This window comes from Symphalangus syndactylus, chromosome 12 (genome assembly GCF_028878055.3).
Source record: "Symphalangus syndactylus isolate Jambi chromosome 12, NHGRI_mSymSyn1-v2.1_pri, whole genome shotgun sequence".
Classification (NCBI taxonomy): domain Eukaryota; kingdom Metazoa; phylum Chordata; class Mammalia; order Primates; family Hylobatidae; genus Symphalangus; species Symphalangus syndactylus.
In genome coordinates this window covers 35,574,134-35,599,857 of record NC_072441.2, presented here as the reverse complement: position 1 = coordinate 35,599,857, position 25,724 = coordinate 35,574,134, and the positions used below count along the sequence as shown (strand labels likewise).

The following is a 25,724-nucleotide window of genomic DNA, read 5'->3' as shown; positions in this document are numbered from 1 at the left end:
GGACTGATATTTTCCCCACTATAATACATACTACTGCCTTTTAAAAATGCACATGCTAATGTAAACCTAGGGCAGAAAAACTTCAGTCTTTTGTCATACAAATAGTAAAATATACACCACATTCACAGTTAGCTTATGTTTTATATATTTCATAGATAATAAGATATTTGAAAACAAATTAAATTTTTATCAAAATCCTTTGCGAAGTTTGCAGTTTCCTTTTTGTGTGTTCAATTTTTTGATAAAATTTTAATATATAATTTATATTACAGTAGGAAAAAAGCATGTATACCTTGATTTCAAAGTCAAGTGAATTTTGAAATTCTGAGGCATGGCTCTGACATCAAAAATATTCAAATAATCACCACACTGATAACATTAACTTGATTGAATATTGCAGTCCTCTTGGTTAGAAATATTTAAAAGTTGTCTTTGGTTGATTTCTCTTAGTAAGAAAAATATATCTTCCAAAGGGAATTCTGTCAGGGGCTATTACTGCGTTTGCTTTTAGAGGAAAAGTAGATAGATTTGTGTAAAATTTACATGTACCTTTAAATTTTAAGTGCAAGAGATCCCAAGCCTTATAAGAAATAAAGGTAATACTCTATGAAATTTAATTGAATATATCCAATTATGATGTTCCAGTATGATCATTACTATGTTAAAGTTGATCTCAAGATGTGAATGTTGAAATGTAAAGACTAGATCTGCGTGAACTATGTTTTAGTATCTCAGTGGTTAGCACTAAAAATTTAAAATGTACTGCCCAGTAGGTTTGTTTTCTAAAAATAAGATGACTCTAAATTCATAGGAAATCATAAAATTATTTTTTAAGTTCTTTTCTTTTTCTTATACCTTCTTTTACCGTGTTTTGTTTTGTTTTGTTTTTTGTTTTTCCATTTCCTATATCTATTTTGGCCTCACTCTTCAACTTCATTTTACTCCAGTTTTCTTTACTCTTATTCTATAATCTGTCTTTTTTTTTTTTTTTTAGAATTCCCTTGTCTCATCTTCACTATGATTAGCCTCTGGCCTATAATACACAAAAAGGACATAAGACCATTCAGTATACTGAAAACATAACACTCTGGTTTATAATATTTCTTTTCTCTATGAGAAAAAATAATTTCCTTTCTTCCTGTGGTAATAGAATCCTTTAACCATGTCTTTCCCCATTCTGCTCTATAATCCATCACTCTGCTTTTCCACACTCAACTTGCAGTCTCTGACCCTCCTTCTCTATTACTTTCTTTGAGGTCTGAATCTCTTTCATCTCTTTTGCTATATTGCATACATTTCTTCTCTCAAAATCTTCCTATTTCCATTCATAGCAGCCAAGGCTCTAGATATTCCATCTGTGGAGATAATGTAGAAGAGAAAGCACACCAAATGGTTTAACTTTCCTATACTAAATGTTGGCTGGAGCTCGGAGTGGCAAGTCTATATAGCACAAACAGTAAGCACTATGGGAGCTCAAAACCTTTGAGGCATGTCCCCATGTATGTCTGGATTTTATTTCTGTGTCTGAATAACCATGTGCTTGCCTCAACCTTGTTAGGATTATTTAGTGCAATTGTTCAGGCCAGAAAGCATTGAAGCTTTCACAAAAATGTTGCCAAGTTAAACTTAGCTTCACAAAAATAACAAGTAAAAAAATGGTTTTAAGCTCTATTTGTTAATGGTCATTACTTGGAACTCAAGATGTCATTTCAGACATGGCTACTAAATAAACTAGAAATTATATTCAAGGATGCCAGAAACTTACTGTGCAACTAAACCTTTTAAAGTGGATATGCATATAGTAGTGGTATGTACTCAGTAGGCATTTAATAAACCTTTGTTTAATGAATAAAAACAAAATAATCAGCATTTTGTAAAATAATTTGGAACGAAAATGCATGCACAATCTACCATCTTTTCTTAAAAGTGACTTCACGCCAGGCGTGGTGGCTCACGCTTGTAATCCCAGCACTTTGGGAGGCCGAGGCGGGTGGATCACGAGGTCAGGAGATCGAGACCACGGTGAAACCCCGTCTCTACTAAAAATACAAAAAAAATTAGCCAGGCGTGGTGGCGGGTGCCTGTAGTCCCAGCTACTCGGAGAGGCTGAGGCAGGAGAAAGGCGTGAAGCCGGGAGGCGGAGCTTGCAGTGAGCCGAGATCGCGCCACTGCACTCCAGCCTGGGCGACAGAGCGAGACTCCGTCTCAAAAAAAAAAAAAAAAAAAAAAAAAAAAGTGACTTCTCCCCAGTATTAATTTGTTAAATATTACTTTCCCAGATGTGGGCTAACAAGTGAGTTTAGCCAACCCTCATCTTCCTTTGACATCATAGTACCTATTTCCTTCCAGAAGGCCTATTTCTTGAACAATCCATGTGATTATATTGCCACAGTGGCGGTTCCCAATCTGGATTGGTAGCACTTCTCTAAAGGGACTTCAGAAATGCATGTACATTTGTGTATTTATGTGTTTGTGCATGTATGTGTTGTGTCAGGCATCTGGTATTATCAGAATACCTGAGGAATGCTATTGGCATTTAGTGGGAAGGACCTAGACACGCTAAGGCACCCGTAATGCCTGGAACAGCCTGGATAAAGAAAGGGTGTTATCAATAAAGCCAAGAATGCCCCTGTTTAGAAACACTGTAGCATTACGGAGATTTGCTTAGCATGCCGGGTAGACCAAGTCTAACTTTGATTTTCCTAAGGCCTCTGCTGAGGCAGGTATCTCTTGCTCAATTTATGTGCTTTATTTTAATTATTTAATATTTAAGTCATTGTTACCAGGTTAGGCTAGTTTTCTTTGCCTACCATAGGATAAGTCTGGGGTAGAAAATAGAGTAGCTTATATAATGTCCTAACATAAACAGTTAATAAGAGCTCACCTTGGCTCTCTCTGCCTGCTCCAGGCCAGGGCATTTTCTCGAGTAAGCTGATGGTGTTGTTTCTAAGGTATAGGAAATGGGCCCATGGATTCTGTCAAACCACGAATAATTTATTGGGTAATTACTATATGCCGGTACTGTTGTAAATGCATACATGTATAATCTTATTTTTAGCTTTCCAACATATCTATTCTCTTTTCACAGATGAGGAAACTGAGGCATCAGTCAGTTAAATAATTTGCATAAGGTCACACAGCAAGTTATGGAGCCGAGGCAGAACCCTGCAATTTGACTCCAGAGACTGCATCTTAGCAACTAAACTTGTCCTAGGATAACTGACTTAATTAATTCAACTCTTGTCTAAAGTCGTGGTTTTGTTTTGTTTTGTTTTCTGCCTGCCAGGCTTGCTTTACTGTTTGGTTCATACTGAATAGATTGCCTTGTCTTCAGTTACCAGCACAAAAGCTTTTTGTGAAGCTTTCTAAAAGCAGAAGCACCCAGCATTATCAGGAGGGCACTAGGCCACTGGTCCCTGGGGTAGCAGGCAGAAAGAAGCATCCAGTGGGATGAATGACAACAGAAGTAGCCCAAGTCCTGCTGGCTGGAACCTTATAACCAGGTTAATTGTTGTGAAGGGAGAATCCAGAGAAATGATCACTTAGGTCACCAGGCCAAGGGCCTCAGGTTCAGAGGCTGAGGTGAGGCCAAGAAAGCGTGAAGAAAATGAGGTCAGCAACACAGGTGTTAGAATGCCAGACTGCATCCGGAAAACGGGGGTAGGAAGATCACACCACATTTCAGGCCCACTGTGTGGAATAGGGAGAGGCCAAACTGGCCAATGCATAACAGAAAAAAGGATGCCCCACTGCATGTAGAGGGGTCTCTTCATCTCACCTGAACTGCCATGTCAGTCCCTTTGTGCCCAGGCTGTCCACTTTTTCTGTAAGGTCCTGACAATAAACACTATGATATCATGACAGTAATGTTTACTGTCACTATGTCCCAGTCTTAGTATTAGGTTCCTAAACTGGTTGGGCTACCTCTAGAAATTTGTGGAAACGTTTCATTTTTCCCTCTGCTGCTTCAATGACCTTCCTTGTTGTTGAGCTGTCCTTGCACCGGAGCAATCAGATTGAGACTGGAGAGCTTCTTCAATAGTTGCTGAGTGTAACACTAGAAACCATTATAAAGGGATGAAGTCTCGCTGAGAGAATCTGCCCTTCTTCCAGTTATGAGAATTAGGACCCCAGGAAAGGGAGACATTGGTGGGTGTATTGCTTATCACTTAGCACAGGACTCAATCTTGACCTACATCCGGATCCTGCCAAATTGTATGGCACCATGAAGACATAATCAGACAATATTGATACATTTTTGTAATGCAGGATACACAGAGTGTGTTTATTTTATAACTTCATTATTTATGTAAATTTAGGTCTGAGGCCACTGTGGTCTGTCTTACCACACTGTATCAAATTTTGAATTCTAATTTGGGTTTCAGTCTGTTCACAAGTCTAGTTATATCCAGAGAATCAAAGGATAGTTGGATAATTCAGCAAAAGTATTTTATGGGGTAAATGTATCTTGGCTGTCTTGTAGAATCTGGACACCTTTTGTTTTTTGCAACTATAAATTAAAAAGAGACGTGTGTTGTTTTAAGTTTAAAGGCAAGACCTGAAAGGTTCTACTTGCCAGGATGACTCCAGAAGTTCCACAGCTACCATTCTTTTGGTTATTTAATCAACTTTTATTTGCATATTCAGATGATTCTGTAGGCTCTTGAGGTGATAGAAAATAAATATATACCCTGACCTTAAAACATATAAATATACGAAAATAATCTAAGCCGTAAGAATATTCCCTTTTATGGTTCAGACCTATAAGTTAGGAAAACTGAGCTCCATGAACATGACTGATATGGTTTGGCTCTCTGTCCCCACCCAAGTCTCATGTTGAATTGTAATCCCCAGTGTTGGGGGAGGGACCTGGTGGGAGGTGACTGGATCATGGGGGCAGATTTCCCCCTTGTTATTCTTATGATGGTGAATTAGTTCTCACGAGATCTGGTTGTTTAAAAGTGTGTGGCACTTCCCCCTTAACTCTCTCTTTCTCCTGCTACCATGTGAAGACACGCCTGCTTCCTCTTCACCCTTCTGCCATGATTGTAAGTTTCCTGAGGCCTCCTAGCCATGCTTCCTGCAGAACTGAGTCAATTAAACCTCTTTTCTTCATAAATAACCCAGTGTTGGGTAGTTCTTTATAGCATGTGAGAATGGACGAATACAATGACAAAGATTACTAGTTGGAGCCTAGTAAGAGGTTAAGATTGAGGGAGTTGGCCGGACATGGTGGCTCATGCCTGTAATCCCAGCACTTTGGGAGACCAAGGCAGGCGGATCATGAGGTCAGGAGATCGAGACCATCCTGGCTAACATGGTGAAACTCCACCTCTACTAAAAATACAAAAAATTAGCTGGGCATGGTGGTGGGCGCCTGTAGCCCCAGCTACTCTGGAAGCTGAGGCAGGAAAATGGCATGAACCCGGGAGACAGAGGTTGCAGTGAGCTGAGATCGTGGCACTGCACTCCAGCCTGGGCAACAGAGTGAGACTCAGTCTCAAAAAAGAGTGAGGGAGTCTCTCTAGGGCTATAAATGGAGAAAAGCCAAACCTTATAAATAGATGGGATAAGAATGCTTATGTAAAATTCCAGGTGGCATCTCGGTCCTCATTCCTTATCTACTTATCCACAGTGAACACTTAGGCTCTGCTCAGGATTTCCAGAGTGAAAAACAATAAAGAAGCAAACCAGGAATCATATTTTGGTTACAAGGCATAGAGATCTGGATCTAAGGGAAAATCAAGGTTAAAAACTGAAATTGGCCTCTTAGGTCCGTGTCAAGGAAGAGTACACTCCTGTCCAACATCAAACTACAGGTGATACCGGGTTCAGCTCTGCTGAATAATAATCCAATAAATAAATAATCCAATAACCCAATAAATAAATTAGCCAGGAAATAAATAAGAGGAACCCCATTAGGAACAGGATGGTTAGAAGAGAAAGATACGGGATGATGCTGGTGCAGGGATTCCCTATAATATCAAGGGGAGATACCTCTTCTACTTACTGCTTGTGCTTCTCTGTAACTGCCTCTAAGAGTCACTGTCTAAGTTCAATGAAATGAATCATTTAAGCACAAAATCTTTAATTCATTATAGCCTCAAGATACTCTTGTCTGCCAGTTCAGTACAGCATCATAGAATGACCATAACATAGAGTCAAACTGATTGTCAGTTTGACTCTTTTTTTTTGAGACCAAGTCTTGCTCTGTGGCCCAGGCTGGAGTGCAGTGGCACAATCTTGGCTCGCTGCAAGCTCCACCTCCTGGGTTCATGCCATTCTCCTGCCTCAGCCTCCCGAGTAGCTGGGACTACAGGCGCCCACCACCATGCCTGGCTAATTTTTTGTATTTTTAGTGAGACGGGGTTTCACCATGTTAGCCAGGATGGTCTTGATCTCCTGACCTCGTGGTCTGCCCGCCTCAGCCTCCCAAAGTGCTGGGATTACAGGCGTAAGCCACTGTGCCCGGCCACCAGTTTGACTCTTATCTTGACATTTATTATTTGTGGCTACCATAGATGTTTGCTTACACCTTTTTTTTTTTTTTTTTTTTTTGAGATGGAGTCTTACTCTGTCACCCAGGCTGGGGTACGGTGGCACGATCTCGGCTCACTGAAACCTCTACCTCCTGGGTTCAAGCAATTCTCCTGCCTCAGCCTCCCAGGTAGCTGGGATTACAGGCACCCACCAGCATGCCGGGCTAATTTTTGTATTTTTAGTAAAGATGGGGTTTCACCATGTTGGCTAGGCTGTTCTTGAACTCACCTGAAGAGATCTGCCTGCCTCAGCCTCCCAAAGTGCTGGGATTACAGGCGTGAACCACCATGCCTGGCCAACTTACACCTCTTTAAGCCTCAGTTTCTTCATTGATTAGAGGACTTAAGAGACAACATATACCAAAATAATGCCTTGTGCATGGAGGTCATTGGTATGTGGTAGGTGTGTTTATTATTTTCCAGTACCAATAACTGTATTCGTTTCCTGTGGCTACTTTAACAAGTGACTACAAACTGGGTGGCTTAAAACAACAGAATTTATTCTCTCACAGTTATGGAGGCAAGAAATCCAAAATCAAGTTGTAAGTTTTGTTTCTTCAGGAGGCTTTGATGGAAAATCTGTTCCATGTCTCTCTCCTAAGTTTGTACAGCTGTTAGCAATCCTTGGTTTTCCTTGACTTGTAGAGGCATCACTCCAATCTCTGCCTCCATCTTCCTATCACCTTCCCCTCCATGTTTTCTTTCTTTTCTTTCATTATAAAATTAAAAATTTTATTTAAAGAAATGGTTTTTAACTTTTTTTTTTCTTTGAGATGGAGTTTTGCTCTTGTTGCCTAGGCTAGAGTGCAATGGTGTGATCTCGGCTCATTGCAACCTCCGCCTCCCCGGGTTTAAGCGATTCTCCTGCCTCAGCCTTCCGAGTAGCTGGGATTACAGGCATGCACCACCCCATCTGGCTAATTTTGTATTTTTAGTAGAGACAGGGTTTCTCCATGTTGGTTAGGCTGGTCTCGAACTCCCAACCTCAGGTGATTCACCCACTTTGGCCTCCCAAAGTGCTGGGATTACAGGCGTAAGCCACCGCGCCTGGACTTTTTTACCGTTTATTTTAAGTTCAGGGATACATGTGCAGCTTTGTTATATAGGTAAGCTTGTGTCATGGAGGTTTGTTGTATAAATTATTTCATCACCCAGGTATTAAGCCTTGTACCTATTAGTTACTTTTCCTGATCCTCCCCCTCCTCCCACCCTCTACCTTCAAGTCAGCCCCAGTGTCTGCAGTTACCTTCTTTGTATCCATGTGTTCAAATCATTTAGCTCCCTTATTCCAAATAAGGTCACATTCTGAGGTTCCAAGTGGACAGAGCTATTAGCAGGGGGTAGAAGGACACTGTTCAACTCACTACAACATCCGTTATGGGCTAAATTGTGCCCTGTCCCCCGCATTCATATGTTAATACCTTAACTTCCAGTACCTCAGAATGTGACTGTATTTGGAAACAGTGCCTTTAAAGAGGTAATTAGTTAAAATGAGGCCCCGAGGGTGGGCCCTAATGTAACCTGACTGGTACCCTTATAAACAGAGGAATTCGGACACACTGAGAGACACCTGAGGTACATGCACACGGAGGAAAGACCAGGTGAGAACAGTGAAAGGCAGCCATCTTCAAGCCAAGAAGAAAGGGCTCAGAAGAAACCAACCTTGCCAGCACCTTGATCTCAGACTTCTAGCCTCCAGAACTGTGAGAGATTTCTGTGGCTTAAGCCACCCAGTCTATAGTCTTTTGTTATGGTAGCCCTAGCAAACTAATACAACACATACAATTAATGATTGGTCTGCTTTCTTTAGTTTCTTTAGGTTTCTCTGGACAGCAGCTTATACATTGAAGCTGACTCTTCACAATGTGGTAATGAACCCTTGGTTGCAGTGACCTTACAATGTCAAGGGAGCTCAGATACTACCTCATGCACCAGCCAATATCACCTTTTGTAGCAAACTTTTGTTTGATTTTCTTGCTGAAGTAAGTGAATTATAGTGAATATACTCAAGAAGCTTGATAAATGCAATTCTACAGTATCTCAGATCATCATAGTGAATATTATGATTATTGTAATATATAGAAGGTATAGAGGATTTAGATTAAGAGTACTTGAAATTTCTTCAAAATAAAAATCCTTATCATAAGCTTGTTTTCTTATGGTCTATTTTTTTTACAAGTTAAATGTAAAAAAATTGGTCAATTGACAATTCTGCCTAAGAAAATCAAATAAAAGTCTTAAGACATATATATGGTATTCCATCCATTTCAACGTAGCCATTGTGATTTGAAGACAAACGTTAGGTCACTTAGTCTACTATCCTCCATTGGCAAATTCTAAAAGCTAGTTTTCATGAGCATGAAACGTTGCATCTTTTTATTTATGGGCTTCAAAAAACCCTTAAACTCCTAAGTGTTATCTTTTTAAACTAGTTTATGATTTGCACAGCTGTTATTTCAGTTTGTTGTTTTATTGCTTTTGTAAAGAGCTCTGAGATTTTTATGAAGGTGCTTATAGTGTATGTTTAATCACCATTTCAGTAATCATTATCTTTGTCATTTAAAACAGCACCTCTGTAAGGCTGTGCTGGCATTAAATAATATACATAAGCAATTAACTGTAAATATTAATAATGATATTGGTAAACTCTAAGACATAAAGGAAGAACAATAGAGTTTAAAAAGCATATGTAGTTCTCTCAAGCTTTTCTCTAACAAGTATAATTTCAAATATATGTATTGTTGAGATATGTAGCTGATATATTTCTTACAGCTGGAATACCTAGAGATTTTACAGCAATACATCAACTAGTGCACTAGGGGTGGATCCCACATTGTACTCTCTTAACAATAGTTGGCAGCAGGTAACATTCCTTTCTTCTGTGTCTACTCTGACGCGCTCCAAGGTCAAGATAATGAATATGTGATTCACTACTCACTTCCCTTTGAAAATGTATGGATTTCTCACAGTTATCTACCTGTCCCTTGACTGTGTTAACAGCAATAAGTAGGTTACGGAGAAAAGAAAAAAGGACAGGGACTAGTGATACTCTAGTCTCTGTGGATAGTGTGAGCATTGGGACAATGTTTGGATAGTGTAATGGGTCAAGTGCCTTGAACAGGTTGTCTTGGTCCAGATTATCAACTCTATAGCTGAGTCTCTCTCTTTTTCTGATGTATCTCAAGTGCTTAGCACAGTGCCAGGAGCACAGGAGTTGATCAATCCATAATCTTTAATGGGTAAATTAATGAATTAACAAACCACAAATTGCACTGCCACTCTTCTTTGGGAAAAATTTGTTAGTTGCTTAGTCAATAGTGATAAATGGTACTGAACACTGTCTGGCAAAATTTTAAAAAACAAACAGTCCATGTTGCATCAGGCTGAAGCAAAGCATTATCAAGATGTAGACAGCAGCAAGCACATACACACATCCGTGAAATACGAAAGTAACTGCAATTACCAAAAAAAAAAAAAATTTGCAAAGCATAAAGCAGTTCAAACTGAATATATAATAAGCAAGATATATATGCTGCAACAAAAACAGATGATAGAACATTTGAAATCTAGGGAGTCTCTAGAGGAAGTGCAAAGTCATGGCATTTATTCTGAAAAGTTCTTGAAGGAAATAAGTTTTGAATCAGATTTTGAAGAAGGTGAGAGTTCTCATTTGATATAGATAAGTACAAAATTGATAGATTAGAAAGCCAGTGTAGGAATTTAAAAAGCCTAATGGAATTAAGGGAAAAAAAAGTGGGTGGGAAAAAAATTTTAATGAACTCAAGTAACATAGAAACACTTAAATAGGAAAACCTAACATAGTATATGCACACATGTTCTAAGAATGTATTAAACATAATACACTGGTTCATTTCTGTAAATAATATCCCTGGACCCTAGCAGAAGGGAGGCTAGCTCAGATAATGGCTTCCTGACGTCAAATGATTGTGCTTGCCTACACAGCCTAGTTAATACTCTTTCAAAATGTAACCACCTGTGAGATGCTGAGGAAGTAATAAATAAACTATTTTACTGCACCTCAGAGAAATACATTCATAATTTTATCTTACCTGTATCATGGGAGGGTACTTGTGATACCTTAGACGTGGCATCCTATAAAATTACAGGTTTTGTCTAAAGTAGCTAAAGTAGATAATCAGGTTGATCAATAATGTTAAGTAAAGAATAATATAACAACTTCTTCCTCAATTATCTGAATTATTAAGGTAAGAGTGAATTTTATAACAAGTATATTTTCTGGATCAGTGGTTCTCAACTTGTTTGAAGCACTGAGGACTATTTTTTTTTTTTTCTTTTTGAGACAGAGTCTCACTCTGCCGTCCAGGCTGGAGTGCAGTAGCACAGTCTCGGTTCACTGCAGCTTCTGCCTCTCAGGTTCAAGCGATTCTCGTGCCTCAGCCTCCTAAGTAGTTGGGATTATAGGCATGTACCACCACACCCGGCTAAGTTTTGTAATTTAGTAGAGATGGGGTTTCAGCATGTTGGCTAGACTGGTCGCGAACTCCTGACCTCAAGTGATCCACTCGCCTCGGCCTCCCTAGAGATTGCAAGCATAAGCCACTGTGCCCGGCCCTGCACTAAGCACTATCTGTTGACTGAATAAATAGCATGTTTTACACTTATTTCTTTGAATAAGTGTGTTATTATAATTAGTAAATTTAAAATTTATTTACAAAGATTTCTAACCTCAAATATAGGACAAGTGGCCACCTCTATAGGAATGGGAGCAATTATCAGAGAAGAGGGGTAAAAATGTTAAGGCGATATGTAAAACATCTAAAATGGTATTTGTTACAATGTGCCTGGTGTTGGCCATTGTATATGTTTTTAATAAAAGTGCAATTCTTCAAGGATGTTTTCTGGTATAATACAGGTTTTCTAACTAAAAGAAGTTAGGGACCACCGAGCTAGACAATTGCTTAGATCTGTGCTGACAGTTGTGACTTCCTAGGATCACCGGATTAAAGAGCATCGTAGCAGCTTTGACATCTTTGGCTGTCTTAGTGATTGATGCTCATCACGGTGGTCTGAACCACGATGAAACTATCTCTATCAGTCATTAAGGAAGGCTGTCATGTCATGCATATTGCCACAATTTGAGGATATATCTGAATAAGAGAAGTAATGACACTGCAAGATGACCAATCCCGTAAATGTAGCCATGTGTCATATATTGCAAGACCCAGAGTATATGGCCAGAATGATAGATATTAATGATGGAGATGGCCTGATTTAAATAGTTTATTGTTCATAGGTGTAACTTAAACGTAATTTATTTTCTTTTTCCTCAAAAATCACCCTAGTTAGAACTGGAAAGATTAACTGTCAGAAATTAGTTAAATGAGAAATAGAAAATGATTTAATTCATTCCATAATAGACTTGAATTGCAATGGAATTGGGGGGAAATATGAAATTATGAAATGCAAAGAAAATGAAAAAGATGGAAAAAATATGTACGTCATTAAATCACTAGTTTAGATGAATCATTTTGCTTAGTATAGAGAGCACAGTTGTAATGGATTATCTCAAAAATGCTTGAAATGTGGCATTGCAAGAGGTGGTTCTGTTCATTTATTTAATTTTTGCAGAGTCAGGTAATTTTGAGAAAAACAGTACTGCAAGAAAGTACTAAAATTGCAAGATACAGCAGCTCAGTTAAAAATAACTAGAAATAAGAACCTATACTTAGTAGAACAAAAAATAAACTTTAGAAAATTGTTTTTGTGGAATCAAAGATTTCTGACAGGGACAAATGGCAAAACACTTAAGTTGAAAAATACAGTGAAGCTTAGCAATAGAATTAAAACTAGAGTTTTAGAAACTGCTGATTATCATAAATGACTTTTAAATGATGGCTGGAAGATTATTTAAATTGTATACTCAACTTGGACTAATACATTATTATATAATAATATAATAAATATTATATAATAATTCTACCTATATTTGTATCCTAGCATCTAACAAGTGAAGGCACATTGTGACATATGCCTTCTGGGATGTTTATCAGATCTAACCCCTCTTCTTTAACTAGTCCCATATCAATAGGGCATCTTTGCTCCCATATTTGAAGTAGGGGATCCTTCCCTAGGGTTATAGCAGATTGGGCTGGAGAAGGAGGACAGTTACCTCCCCAAGAGAAGTGGATCTAATTCTCTTATTCGGAACTAGAGCACAGTTAGTTAAGTGCTTGAATAGGAAAGGGATCTAAAGTCAGTGCAGAACCATGTTTCAGCATGGACAGGCACTGCAGCAGAGAGAGAGGAGAAAAAGAGAGACAGAGAGAGATTGAGTAGGGGCAAGAGCAAGAGAAGAAAAGCAGACGCTCGGTGAGAGGAGACAGCCCCATGAGATGTTCGTGTTCTAGGTCCTAGTTATAGTTCCACATGAGATTTGACTGGATCTCCCAACGTTGGCTTATTTGCATTTTCTCTATAGTTTTTATAATAAACGTCGATTGTGCTTATGTATTAGACTATGAGTTACATTTAGGGCATGAAGAAAAAAAGTTCTGCAGAGAATAGAGAGAGCTAAATATTAGGCAGAGTCATCACAGTTCTCTAGGTTTCTCTATTTGGTGATTTAGTAAAACACAAATACCTGCATTTAAAGGCTTTTTATATGTTAATATGTTATGAGGTAAAGTAGGCTTAGTGACTTCTCTAGTCATATGATTCCTTAGTGGACTGAAATATGATTCCCAAACACATAATCCTGCTGGATTTTGCTTAGTCAAAATTTTAAGATTTTGAGATATTCAGCCAAAATCAGGCTACAAGTTTCTCACCCTGTAGAACTTGTTTTTGCCTAAGTAAGCATGATTGGACACAATTTGTACTTCTGGAAAAAGTAAATAAGTTAGAACAAAAGCCATAATGAGATACCATCTTATGTCTACAAAACTGAAAAGAAAAAAATATAAATCTCAAAGTTGATGAGAATTTAGGGAAATGGGTCATCTCACACTTGGCTGTTTGAATTATGATGAGTATATTTTTATATACCAATAGTCACTTGCTCATTGAACAAATATTTATTAAATATACTCTAAGTGTTAAACATTGTCCTACACACTGGTATTTAGCAGTAAACAAAACAGACAAAAACCTTCGCCTACATGGAACTTGTCATTTCCAAAATCTTTAAAATGTTAAAAAAAAGTTCATATCCTTTTTACCTAAGAGTTGTACTTTTTAGATATATATATATATTTTTTTATTCACACAATGGAATACTATGCAGCCATTAAACATGATGTTTTTTTTTTTTTTTTTTTTTTTTTTGAGACAGAGTCTCGCTCTGTCGCCCGGCCTGGAGTGCAGTGGCGCAATCTCGGCTCACTGCAAGCTCCGCCTCCCGGGTTCACGCCATTCTCCTGCCTCAGCCTCCGAGTAGCTGGGACTACAGGCGCCCGCCACCGCGCCCGGCTAATTTTTTGTATTTTTTAGTAGAGACGGGGTTTCACCATGGTCTCGATCTCCTGACCTCGTGATCCGCCCGCCTCGGCCTCTCAAAGTGCTGGGATTACAAGCGTGAGCCACCGCGCCCGGCCAAACATGATGTTTTTAAAGACCATATGATTACGTAAAAATTAAGTTTTCAGCCAGGCGTGGTGGCTCACACCTGCAATCCTAGTACTTTGGGAGGCCGAGGCAGATGGATCATGAGGTCAGGAGACTGAGACCATCCTGGCCAACCTGGCGAAACCCCGTCTCTACTAAAAATACAAAAATTAGCTGGGCGTGGTGGTGCGTGCCTGTGATCCCAGCTACTTGGGAGGCTGAGGCAGGAAAATCGATTGAACCAGGGAATCGGAGGTTAGGGTGAGCTGAGATCACGCCACTGCACTCCAGCCTGGTGACAGAGCAAGACTCCATCTCAAAAAAAAAAATTAACTTTTAAAGGATTATCTATAGCAGGTTCTCGTCCTTATACAAATGAATATAAGTACTAATATACATATACTTTTTAAAGAAATATGTACTAAAACATTAATGGTAGTTGTTTCTGTGTGATGGGATTATAGATAATTTTTATTTTCCACTAATTATGTCTTAATATTTCTAAATTTTCTGCAATAAACCAGGATTAATTTGGTCTATTTTATTTCAAGTCTAACATGGATGGTGTCTCATATTTTCACAAAATTGAGAATTAGAAGCTCAGTGAGGGCAAGAACCCTGTCTGTCTTGGAAACTTGGTTGAATCAATGAATAAGTCAGCATCAAAGAGAAAATTTGCATACTTCAGTTAAAGGAGAACATTGTAGTGCAATTGTTACTGTACATGTTTGACATCAGCAATATCTATAAACTGATCACTACTTTGTCATTCAGTTATCTGTATTAAAAATGCCACATGAAATTTAATGTAAACTTGGTTCCATATATGTCATTTAAAATATCCTCTGAGGCCGGGCGCGGTGGCTCACGCTTGTAATCCCAGCACTTTGGGAGGCCGAGGCGGGCGGATCACGAGGTCAGGAGATCAAGACCACGGTGAAACCCCGTCTCTACTAAAAATACAAAAAATTAGCCGGGCGTGGTGGCGGGCGCCTGTAGTCCCAGCTACTCAGAGAGGCTGAGGCAGGAGAATGGCGTGAACCTGGGAGGCGGAGCTTGCAGTGAGCCGAGATTGCACCACTGCACTCCAGCCTGGGCTACAGAGCGAGACTCCGTCTCAAAAAAAAAAAAAAAAAAGTTGAAGTTTTAGAGTACGTATAGTGAACATGTGTTACCATGTGTTACTTTTACCCCTTGGCATCTATATTTCCCAATTCTGGTAAAATAGGACCTCCTCCTCCCAAAACTTTTCTTTGGAGAACGATTCCTCAATCCATGTAATATAAGTAGGTTTGACTCCCACTCTCAACTTTAGTGCTGTCCAATACAGTCATGGCTATTTAGTTTAAATTTAACATACTTAAAAGAAAGTCTAAATTTTAGTTCCTCAGTTGCCTTAAGCACATTTTGAGTAATCAATAGCCGCACATGACTAGTTGTTACTGTACGGGACATAGTAGATTATAGAACGTTTCCATCATCACACAAAGTTTTCTTTGACCACGCTAGGGGTTTCAGTAACCCAGTATTAATCCCATGTGACTGGCCGCAGGGATGAGTCCAGGGAAGAATGTATGACCCAATTCAGGTAGGTAAGAGCCAGGCTGAGGATTTCTGTAAGGGTTGTGAGAGAGAAGTTCTCATGACTATTGGAATAAAAGATGGGCAAGGAGATGGAGCTGCTGCAATTTCCCCAAGGGCAACCCTGCTGAGAGTGGACACTGTACAGAAGAGAAAATACCTACAAACAGAAAACAGGTCGTTGAGATGCTTTCTGAGATCATGAATCAACAGTGCCTAAAGACTACCTGTGGATTGTTTTGGTTTGGGGGTTTTTGTTTTGTTTTGTTTTGTTTTTTCGAGACATGGTCTGGCTCTGTCGCCCAGGCTGGAGTGCAGTGGAGCGATCTCGGCTCACTGCAACCTCCACCTCCCAGGTTCAAGCAATTCTCCCACCTCAGCCCCGCAACTAGCGGGGACTACCAGCGCGCACCATGTCCAGCTGATTTTTGTATTTTTTGGGGGGGTTGAAAATTAAGAATGTATTTTAGATTGTGGAATTTAAAAATCTAAAAAAGCACAGTACACATTTTCAGAAGAGGAATTTTACTATTACCCACTTATGGTGATATTTGCAATATTAGAATATAATTAGGTTAAATAAATAAGGAATCCAGAAGAAACTGTTTTTGAGTTAAACCAAGTACACATTGGCAATTTTGAGAAAGGAGAACACACATTATTAACGTAACACACAAGCTCAAATGCAAGTTTGTTTGTTTGTTTGTTTATTTATTTATTTTGAGACGGAGTCTCACATTGTCACCCAGGCTGGAGTGAAATGGCATGATCTCAGCTCACTGCAACCTCCACCTCCCAAGTTCAAATGGTTCTCCTGCCTCACCCTCCCAAGTAGCTGGGATTACAGGCGCCTGCTACCACACCCGGCTAACTTTTTCTATTTTTAGTAGAGACGGCATTTCACTATGTTGGCCAGACTGGTCTCAAACTCCTGACCTTGTGATCTGCCCGCTTCAGCCTCCCAAAGGGCTGGGATTACAAGTATGAGCCGCCGCGCCTGGCGTCAAATGCAAGTTTATATGGTGAGTGTTTGTTTTTTTTTTTTTTTTGAGACAGGATCTCGCCTTTCGCCCAGACTAGAGTGCAGTGGCGCCGTCTCGGCTCACTGCAACCTCCACCTCCCAGGTTCAAGCGATTCTCCTGCCTCAGCCTCCCAAGTAGTTGAGATTACAGGCACCCGCCACCATGCCCAGCTAATTTTTTGTATTTTTAGTAGAGACAGGGTTTCACTATGTTGGCCAGACTGGTCTCAAACTCCTGACCTTGTGATCCACCTGCCTCGGCCTCCCAAAGTGCTGGGATTACAGGCGTGAGCCACTGTGCCCGGCTATGGTGAGTGTTTTTAAAGGATTTTAAAAGCATGCTCCATCAGCATAATAGCTTTTTCTCATTTACGGAACAGATGCATTTCTGTCTGCTTGTGTACAGCAAAGGGTTAGAACCTGAATAAACTTATTTATGATTCCAGAAATGTGCTATTTTAGAAATGTACTCCATAGAATTTACTTCACTGCACCTACCACTGATTCTTCAAATAAACAAAGTATGCAAGGTCTTATCCCATGAAAATGTTTTTAAGCTCTAGCACTTTAAATTGAAACATTGTTAGAAACGTAGCAATGTCAGGTACAATGTCTATACTTAGTCTTATTTAAAATAAGAATTGAATGCACAACAGAAAATTTATCATTTTCTTTATCGTTGGAGGGGAGGGAAAGAAAGCAAGCAGAGGTGGGGATATGATTACACTATTTAAGGAACAGCTGAATACAAAGACAATGAGTCTTTCATAGTCTCAACAACTCCACAATGAATAACTGGATTATCTCATTTATAATTCACATTGGATCAAAAAAATTGGTTCCCCTCTGTGCATATCAATTTAATTCAAACCTTATTATTTTCAAAATACAAAGATGAATACTACAGGATAAACTCTAACTCCACTAGGTATTTTCTAAGTAGAACACCAAACAACAAAGGGAATCCCTCTTTCCAGTGTCTTTTGATATGACAAGATTTTGCCAGAGTGGAAGTCTAACAAATAAGCATTCTCATGGCCAAGTAAGAAACTACAGTTGTTGTGGGTATTACCCTACCATTACTCTATGTATTACATATTAAATTAAACTCAGCATTAAATATGCTTGTATAATTATGCCATTAATGACGATAGCAGTGATGATGCTGGTGGGAAAAGCCTATCTTTAGCCCAAGAAAAGTAAAGGAGAAAAATGTAAGAGGCAGAAAGCAGACATGGAGTTGGGCATTTTTTGACTAGGAAAGAGAATTTTAAGCATAGAAATATAAAAAGAAAAGTACTCCCTCATTTCCCCTATGTGGAAATAAGATGAAACATTTATTAGATATACTAGACAAGAACAGAACTAAGTACTCCAATTCTACTGCAGCATTACAAAAAAAAATCCCTTCACCACAGCGTGAGATTTAAGGGCAACCTGCCCAAGGATGCATTTATATAAAACACAGCAAGATTGCCACTGCCCTGCCAACTACTTCCAGTCTCTACCCAGGTCCTACTGAAATACTGGTGGTCACAGTTAGTTTTATTGAAATAAATTTTTTTTTTTTTTTTTTTTTTAAGAAAAGGATAAAGCATTTAAAAAGACAAGCCAAAATGCTTCGGGAACCACATATCCAATACAAAGTTTATGCTCAAATGAGTTATGTTTGCCTTGCACTAATAAACTTTTATTTCACTCAAATTAGAGCAATAATTTCCATGCATAAGTATCTTCCCTGCCCAATAATTCAAAGGAAAAAAATCCAAAATGATTAGTAAAGAAAAATATAAGAATTAACAGACCCTTTAAATTTGTTTTAAATATTTTTAAGGTTTAAAAAGTGTTTAAAGTTTGTCATTCCTAGTAGGAAAACATTATCTGAACGAATACCCTAATGGCAAACCACCGTAAAATGCTTCAGTTGCATTTGGGGGAGAGAGGTAGGGATTAATTCCTAGTAGGAAAACATTATCTGAACGAATACCCTAATGGCAAACCACCATAAAATGCTTCAGTTGCATTCGGGGGAGAGAGGCAGGGATTAATTCCTAGTAGGAAAACATTATCTGAATGAATACTCTAATGGCAAACCACTGTAAAATGCTTCAGCTGCATTTGGGGGAGAAGGGTAGGGATTATCTTCAAAGCACCCCAGCTCTCTTGATGAGAAGGTCAGAGGTACACTGGTTTGTATTATTGCGACAGCCATAAGGTAATCTAGGTTGCTTTTCCTTCAGCAAGGGCTTTATTTATCAGAAGGGCATTGTACTTGACTCCCAATTGGCTGACAATTTACTGATAAGATTCATAACCTTTGGGTTGCTCTGGTATGTTGACAAATTTGCTGGGTTCTGAGCCACATCCTGGAAGGCCACCATAAATAACTTCTGGATCCTGCATGTCTGCAAGAACCTCTAGATCACTAAGAATTTCATTGAGTCCAGGCATTCTGGCCATTCCAGACATTCCTCTGGGAAGATTACCAGGCATTCCCCCAGGAAAGCCACCTGGAAAAGAGCCATACTGAGCTTCTGACTGTGGTCTGGCTTCTTCCTCCCTCTGGCTGTCTCATGCTTTTCTTGAGCCTTCTTAACTCTTTCTGTTCTTTGATCTCTTGCTCTTCACGTTTCGCTCATACTTTCTTCTGCAATTTCCTGTGCCCTAGGTTGAACTTCTTTCAGCATTGTACTAGCATCTTCATCGTAATCCAATTTACAGGCAAAGGCAAGATCATGGGCCACATCTTCCCGGTGGCCTAGGAGTCTGTGTGCTTTCCCTCACCATTTGTAAGGCTGAGCTGAATCAGGATTTATTTCAATGGCTCTGTCACAGTCTCGGATGGCAGCATTTGGCTTCTGTAATTTGACAGAAACCCTGGCCCTCTCGGCATACAAAAAGGCCCAGCGCAAATTCAGCTTGATGGCATTTGTGAATAAGTCAATGGCTTTCTGCAGTTCACCATCACTTAGGGCTTCAATAGCAGCCACTTTCTTATCATTTGCCCGATCTCATATCCTCTGTTATCTCTGCATTTTCTTTTTTTTTTTTTTTAGACGGAGTCTCCCTCTGTCGCCCAGGCTGGAGTGCAGTGGCGCCATCTCGGCTCACTGTAAGCTCCGCCTCCAGGGTTCACGCCATTCTCCTGCCTCAGCCTCCCGAGTAGCTGGGACTACAGGCGCCCGCCACCGCTCCCGGCTAATTTTTTGTATTTTTAGTAGAGACGGGATTTCACCGTGTTAGCCAGGATGGTCTCTATCTCCTGACCTCGTGATCTGCCTGCCTTGGCCTCCCAAAGTGCTGGGATTACAGGTGTGAGTCACCGCGCCTGGTCCTATCTCTGCATTTTCATCTCCCATTTCTTGAGGGGCATCAGTGTCTGGTTCAATCACCCATTCATTATCAATTTCTAGATCACTTTTCTCACTTGATGGTTTGTCTGCCTTTAAGTCTTCCTCCACCTTCTTACTATCAGGGTTTTTTTTCCCTTGGTATTTTCTTCTGATTTAGCTTTCTGAGTAGCAGGTGGTACTTTACCCCCATGCTCTCCATCCACTCCCTCAGGAAGCACATCTCCTCGGTGTACAGAATGCTCGGATCCTGCTTACACATACTCACAAGGGCCTGCTCGTTCACTTTGCTGGGTCCATGGTCAGGAAGCAGTGGGCGAAGCTGAGGAGCTGCAGCCCGGTTCCAGGCCCAGGTGCTGGCTTGGCGTGACCTCGCAGAAGCAATTTTTGTAATTTTTTGGTAGAAACTGGGTTTTGCCATGTTGCCTAGGCTGGTCCTGAACTCCTGGGCTCAAGAGATCGTCCCATCTCAGCCTCCCAAATTGCTGTGATTACAAGCGTGAGCCACTACGCCGGGCCTACCTGCAGATTTTTAACTTACAAAAGCCAATAAATTTCTTTGTTGTTCAAGATTAATTTGGGTCTATTGTTTGGATATATAACTAAACTAGTATTAACTGAGATATATAATTGAAAGTGAATGAACTAAAAGCAGTGTGGTTATCTCTTTGATACCATCATAAAGCCTCAAAAGTGACTCCAAGTATATTAAAATAGGTTTTGAGTTAAATTTTGATTGTAATTCAAAGATGAGAGTGACATGTAATTATACAGATAAATGCATGCTGTTGCCATTTAGCAAATAGAAAGTTTTTTTTTTTTTTTTTTGAGATGGAGTCTCGCTCTGTCGCCCAGGCTGGAGTGCAGTGGCGCAGTCTCGGCTCACTGCAAGCTCCGCCTCCCGGGTTCACGCCATTCTCCTGCCTCAGCCTCTCCGAGTAGCTGGGACTACAGGCACCTGCCACCACGCCCGGCTAATTTTTTGTATTTTTAGTAGAGACGGGTTTCACTGCGGTCTCGATCTCCTGACCTCGTGATCCGCCCACCTCGGCCTCCCAAAGTGCTGGGATTACAAGCGTGAGCCACCGCGCCCGGCCTCAAATAGAAAGTTTTTAAATCTGGCGGGGTGCGGTGGCTCACACCCATAATCCCAGCACTTTGGGAGGCTGAGGCAGGAGGATCACTTGTGTCTAGGAGATCGAGACCAGCCCAGGCAACATAGCAAGACTCCAGCTCTATTAAAAAAAAAAAAAGGAAATTGTTTAAATTTTATATAGTTTATTTTCTGAAAAGCTGTTATCAAATCAGTGGGAGTAGGTTTACATAACTGATAGCCCCATAGAATCCATGAATATTTATTTATGTTAATATATAAAACACATATAGTATAATATATAAAACATAAATATATGTTAATACATAAGTGAGCGTTTTTCCCCAGTTCATCAGACTCACAAGTTATCCAGTTTTGCTTTATTGATATATAGGTGTTATATAATATTTTCTTACACTACTTAAAGTGACTTGTGGTTGATTTTGGTGTAGCATACTTCCATCTAATAGCTGCAATAGCCTTTTCATATTGAGTAGTACTTCCATATGATGATATAGAAAAAAATTGTATAACTGAAACTTGTATTACTAAAATTTTGTAGTTTCATATTTAATTTTATATTTCTTTTCTCTTGCTTCTCACCCTCAGTTTTGTACCTACTGTGAACTAGTTTGATGGTCAGAAGGAACAGTTTAAAAAAATGAATAGTTGAAGAAAATATAAAGACCTCACTTGTTAACATTAAATAAAGAATGCTTTGGCCGGGCGCAGTGGCTCATGCCTGTAATCCCAGCTACTCGGGAGGCTGAGGCTGGAGAATCGCTTGAACCCGGAGGCGGAGGTTGCAGTGAGCTAAGATCACGCCATAGCATTCTAGCCTGGGTGACAGAGCAAGATTATGTCTCAAAACAAAATAAAAGAATGCTTTTAATGTCAGTGCTGACCTTTTCAACTACTTTTTAAAAAATGTCTGTAGTACAGCTAGAAGAATCTCCATTTTCACTCTGGCAACCTCAGCAGCAATTTGTCTGCATATGCTACCATTACATTTTCATAATAAAATATAGTAAAACAAAAATAAAGATGCCAATAAAATAGATTTGTTTCTAAAAATGGTAGGGGGTGGAATGTGGTACCTGAACATGTTTTCTAACACGGTCCACAAAATCATGTTTTCTCCCATATCACATTTTAAAAATAGACTACCAGGTAGAGGACAGCCCACTTGCAGAAAGGCTCCCTCAGGCATCAGCAGGAGATGTTCAAAAAACGCTCTGAGTCAACATGCTGACAGTGATCAGAAAAAAAGACAAATTCCACTAGCATTGGGCTGTATACAAAGAACCATCATATCCCAGACCTAGGGGATGATATATGATGCACCTGGAAAAGTGCATTCAGTTTGGATAAACTCAATTCCAGAAATATGTGGAAGATTGGAGAGAGTAAAGAGAAAAGAAAAAAAAATGATGAAGTGACTGGGGAGGTGAGGTTGGGAAGGGGGCTTGGGAGGAAAGATTAAAGCAACTGGCTAAGTAACTTAAGATTTGACATGATAACAGCCAACAAATATTTAAAAATAGCAAATACTATAAAAACAGAGAAATTACTCGGGATGGTAAAAGAACACAGAGAAAGAAGCAGGATTGAGAAACCTGATGTTCTGCCTATGTGTAGAGGAAGATTAAAAAACTGAAAAATATAGTAACTTTTGGAATATTGTCTTAAGGAGTCTGTAGGAAGCTTTAATTCATAGCCAATTTACTACTAAACACAAAGAAAGCCATGGATTTTGGAAGACAATGATTGTAAGGAACGGATGGTGGCCTATATGACTAGAGATATTCTTTCTTACTTAGTAGTTCTATAAATCTACTGTAATATGAAAACTCTAATTTATGTTGAAAAAGGGTATATTCCTTGCCATGAGGCAAGGTTTAAACCAAACTTTTAAAAACCCCGTTATTACACAGTTTGCTCTGGGATCTCTGACTAACACAGGGGAGATAAGTGTTTTTAATCTGCAGTTTTCCAAAACCAATTCGATTAAAAATAATAAAAACTCTGAAATCCTGTCCATAAGGGTTCATAACTACAGAGGTGTCCAACAGATATTCAATCACAAAAATTCAAATGCTCTTTTCATTAAGGCTCTGGTGTCTTTTTCCATAGCTAAACCAAGATAATTGTTTTGGGGCTAATTTCTGAGGCTGTTTAATAACACCTCCTGCTAGACTTCTCATGTAAACTCAGCAAGAGGAAACATCCAGAGTAATAGAAAAATATTCTGTTCATTTTATAGCTCAAATTCATACTTTTCTTTACAAAAGAGATCCTGCTGTTTGAGTTTGGCAACTGCCATACCAACTGCATTGGGGAAGATTGGATTCGAAGGCAAAGCTGACTACGCAGTAAAGTCTCCACTCTCCAGCAGGATTTTTATGTAAATTCCATTACAATTCATACTTCTGTAGATAATTAAAAGGATACAAAACACTTTAAGGTTTCCAAGTCAGCAAAATAATGAACAGGACAGTCCGCAAACCACTTCACTACGTTTTTGACATGTGGTCACTCATGTAAATGGGCTTTGTGTCTGTTCTTTCACAGAGGATTTCTTTTTTGATGCTACATTCTAACAACTCATAGCTCCACAGGTTATTGCTAATGTGTCAACATGACCTACAAACAGTTCACCATACTTTTAATTTTAGTAACTGGCAGATTTTGCATTACGTTTCCTTAAGAAAATATGGACAATCTTTTCTCCCAAAATGCGGTGGCTCACGCCTGTAATCCCAGTACTTTGGGAGGCCGAGGCAGGCAGATCATGAGGTCAAGAGATCGAGACCATCCTGGCCAACATGGTGAAACCCCGTCTCTACTAAAAACACAAAAATTAGCTGGGCATGGTGGCGCGTGCCTGTAGTCCCAGCTACTCAGAAGGCTGAGGCAGGAGAATCACTTGAACCCAGGAGGCGGAGGTTGGAGTGAGCCGAGATGGCACCACTGCACTCCAGCTTTGCCACAGAGTGAGACACACATACCTTATAGACTAATGGCAGTGCCAGAGACGTATGCTTTTATAATTAACCAACCACAAAATTAAAACTATATAGATTGATCTATAATTACTATTTTATGTAATTTGTGATGACATGTAAAGGTAAAAGTATGTTTTCAAAAGACTAACCTCTAGAGACAATGTGTTTTTAGGTTTCCAAATGGATCTTTCTTAGCAATAGTCAATGACTGTAACAGAAACAGTCAAGAGAATATTCTGTAGCACAATGTAAGAAATGTATTATTTTCCTTCTGCTATTGTCATTTTAGTTCCATATATTGTCTTGTGCTGGAAGGTGAAATTCCCATCAGTGTCAATGGGGAATCCAGGCATGGAGTAAAGGAAACCCAAGACTCAGGCAACAGTGACACAATTCTCCAAGTGAAGCAAGAATGTGAACAAAGTATGCATTTGAAATATAAAATATTCTGGTGATCCATGATCCCATTAGTGGAGTTGAAGTTTTCAGGGATGTATGCTCATCTTTATTCTGGGATGACTAACACACATGTAATATTCCCTTTGGTATATTTAATAATTTCACTCAAAATAGGAAGGCTATTGACGTTTCACTTCATTGCCAAATCAAACAAGATTAGTCATATGAACTGTGTCTCACTGATAGATGAATTTTGATGGTGAAAAGACAAAACATGATGATGCATAGCCTTTGACTTGTAGTTGGCCTTTTGGGAGCCATGCTGTGCCTCTTTCCAAAGCAGAGAAGCCCAGACTGGGTTCCTGTGGACTTACCCAGAGAATCATATATATAACTGGCTCATGACTTTTACACTCTAGAATGCTTCATTCTCAGGGACCTCTCAAGTGCATTTAAATGTTCCAGAAGCAGACATTCCCAAGCCTTTGCTTTGGGAAGTCCTGATAATTTAGAGAAACAGCCAGAAGAGAAAATGGAGACAACATGACCAACCGATGCTAAATAGAGGCAAAAGGCTCGTGTATGCTAATAACAAGATTTCATCCTTAATGCAGGATTTTAGTGATTGTTCTACATGCAGTATCCCATATAAGCCTCATGACAATCCTATGAAGTAAGTCTGCTATTATTCCCATTTTTGGATGAGAAGACTGAGGATCAAAAACTAAATAGCACTTTATTTCTTTGAAGATCAAATGCTATATAGTGGAGTTACATTTGAGCCCATGTCCAGATTTCTTAACCACTTTAAATATTACTTTAATCTTCCTTATTATGACAAAACACACACACACAAAATGTAATTTACCCTCTCTCCATACTTTTCAGAATATATATTGATTTTTGCTTTACCGTTTTATGCTCCTTTTGGTGGTTTCAAACCTGGATTAATCTAGTTCTTAGATACTGATTTTGTTGTTGATGGTGGTGGTGGGCTATAGCTCTTTTATACAACCCTGACAAATCACAGGTGGGTGCACTGCTTTAATTTCCTTTTAAGAGACTTTTCACCGAAAGTGCCAGCCACACAGGGAAGAGGAGGTAGAGATTACTCAGTTTGTTGTTGGTCTATAAGGTTATGACAGTAATAA

General features: G+C 39.4%; 2 protein-coding genes and 1 pseudogene across 4 annotated transcripts in view; 1 reads left to right on the top strand and 2 right to left on the bottom strand.

Moving 5' to 3' along the window:
* LOC134734807 (transcription factor SOX-30-like) overlaps positions 1-8,475 on the top strand; it is a 69,841-nt gene extending 61,366 nt beyond the window's left edge. The window contains exon 2 of the mRNA XM_063628203.1: positions 8,350-8,475. Within this exon, the coding sequence (XP_063484273.1) occupies positions 8,350-8,431 (82 nt within the window). The 3' untranslated portion in view covers positions 8,432-8,475. The remainder of the gene's footprint in view (positions 1-8,349) is intronic.
* ADGRL2 (adhesion G protein-coupled receptor L2) overlaps positions 1-25,724 on the bottom strand; it is a 691,023-nt gene that overhangs the window by 253,478 nt on the left and 411,821 nt on the right. The gene's annotated exons all lie outside the window — the stretch shown is intronic.
* On the bottom strand, positions 9,355-22,379 carry LOC134734806 (hsc70-interacting protein-like; annotated as a pseudogene).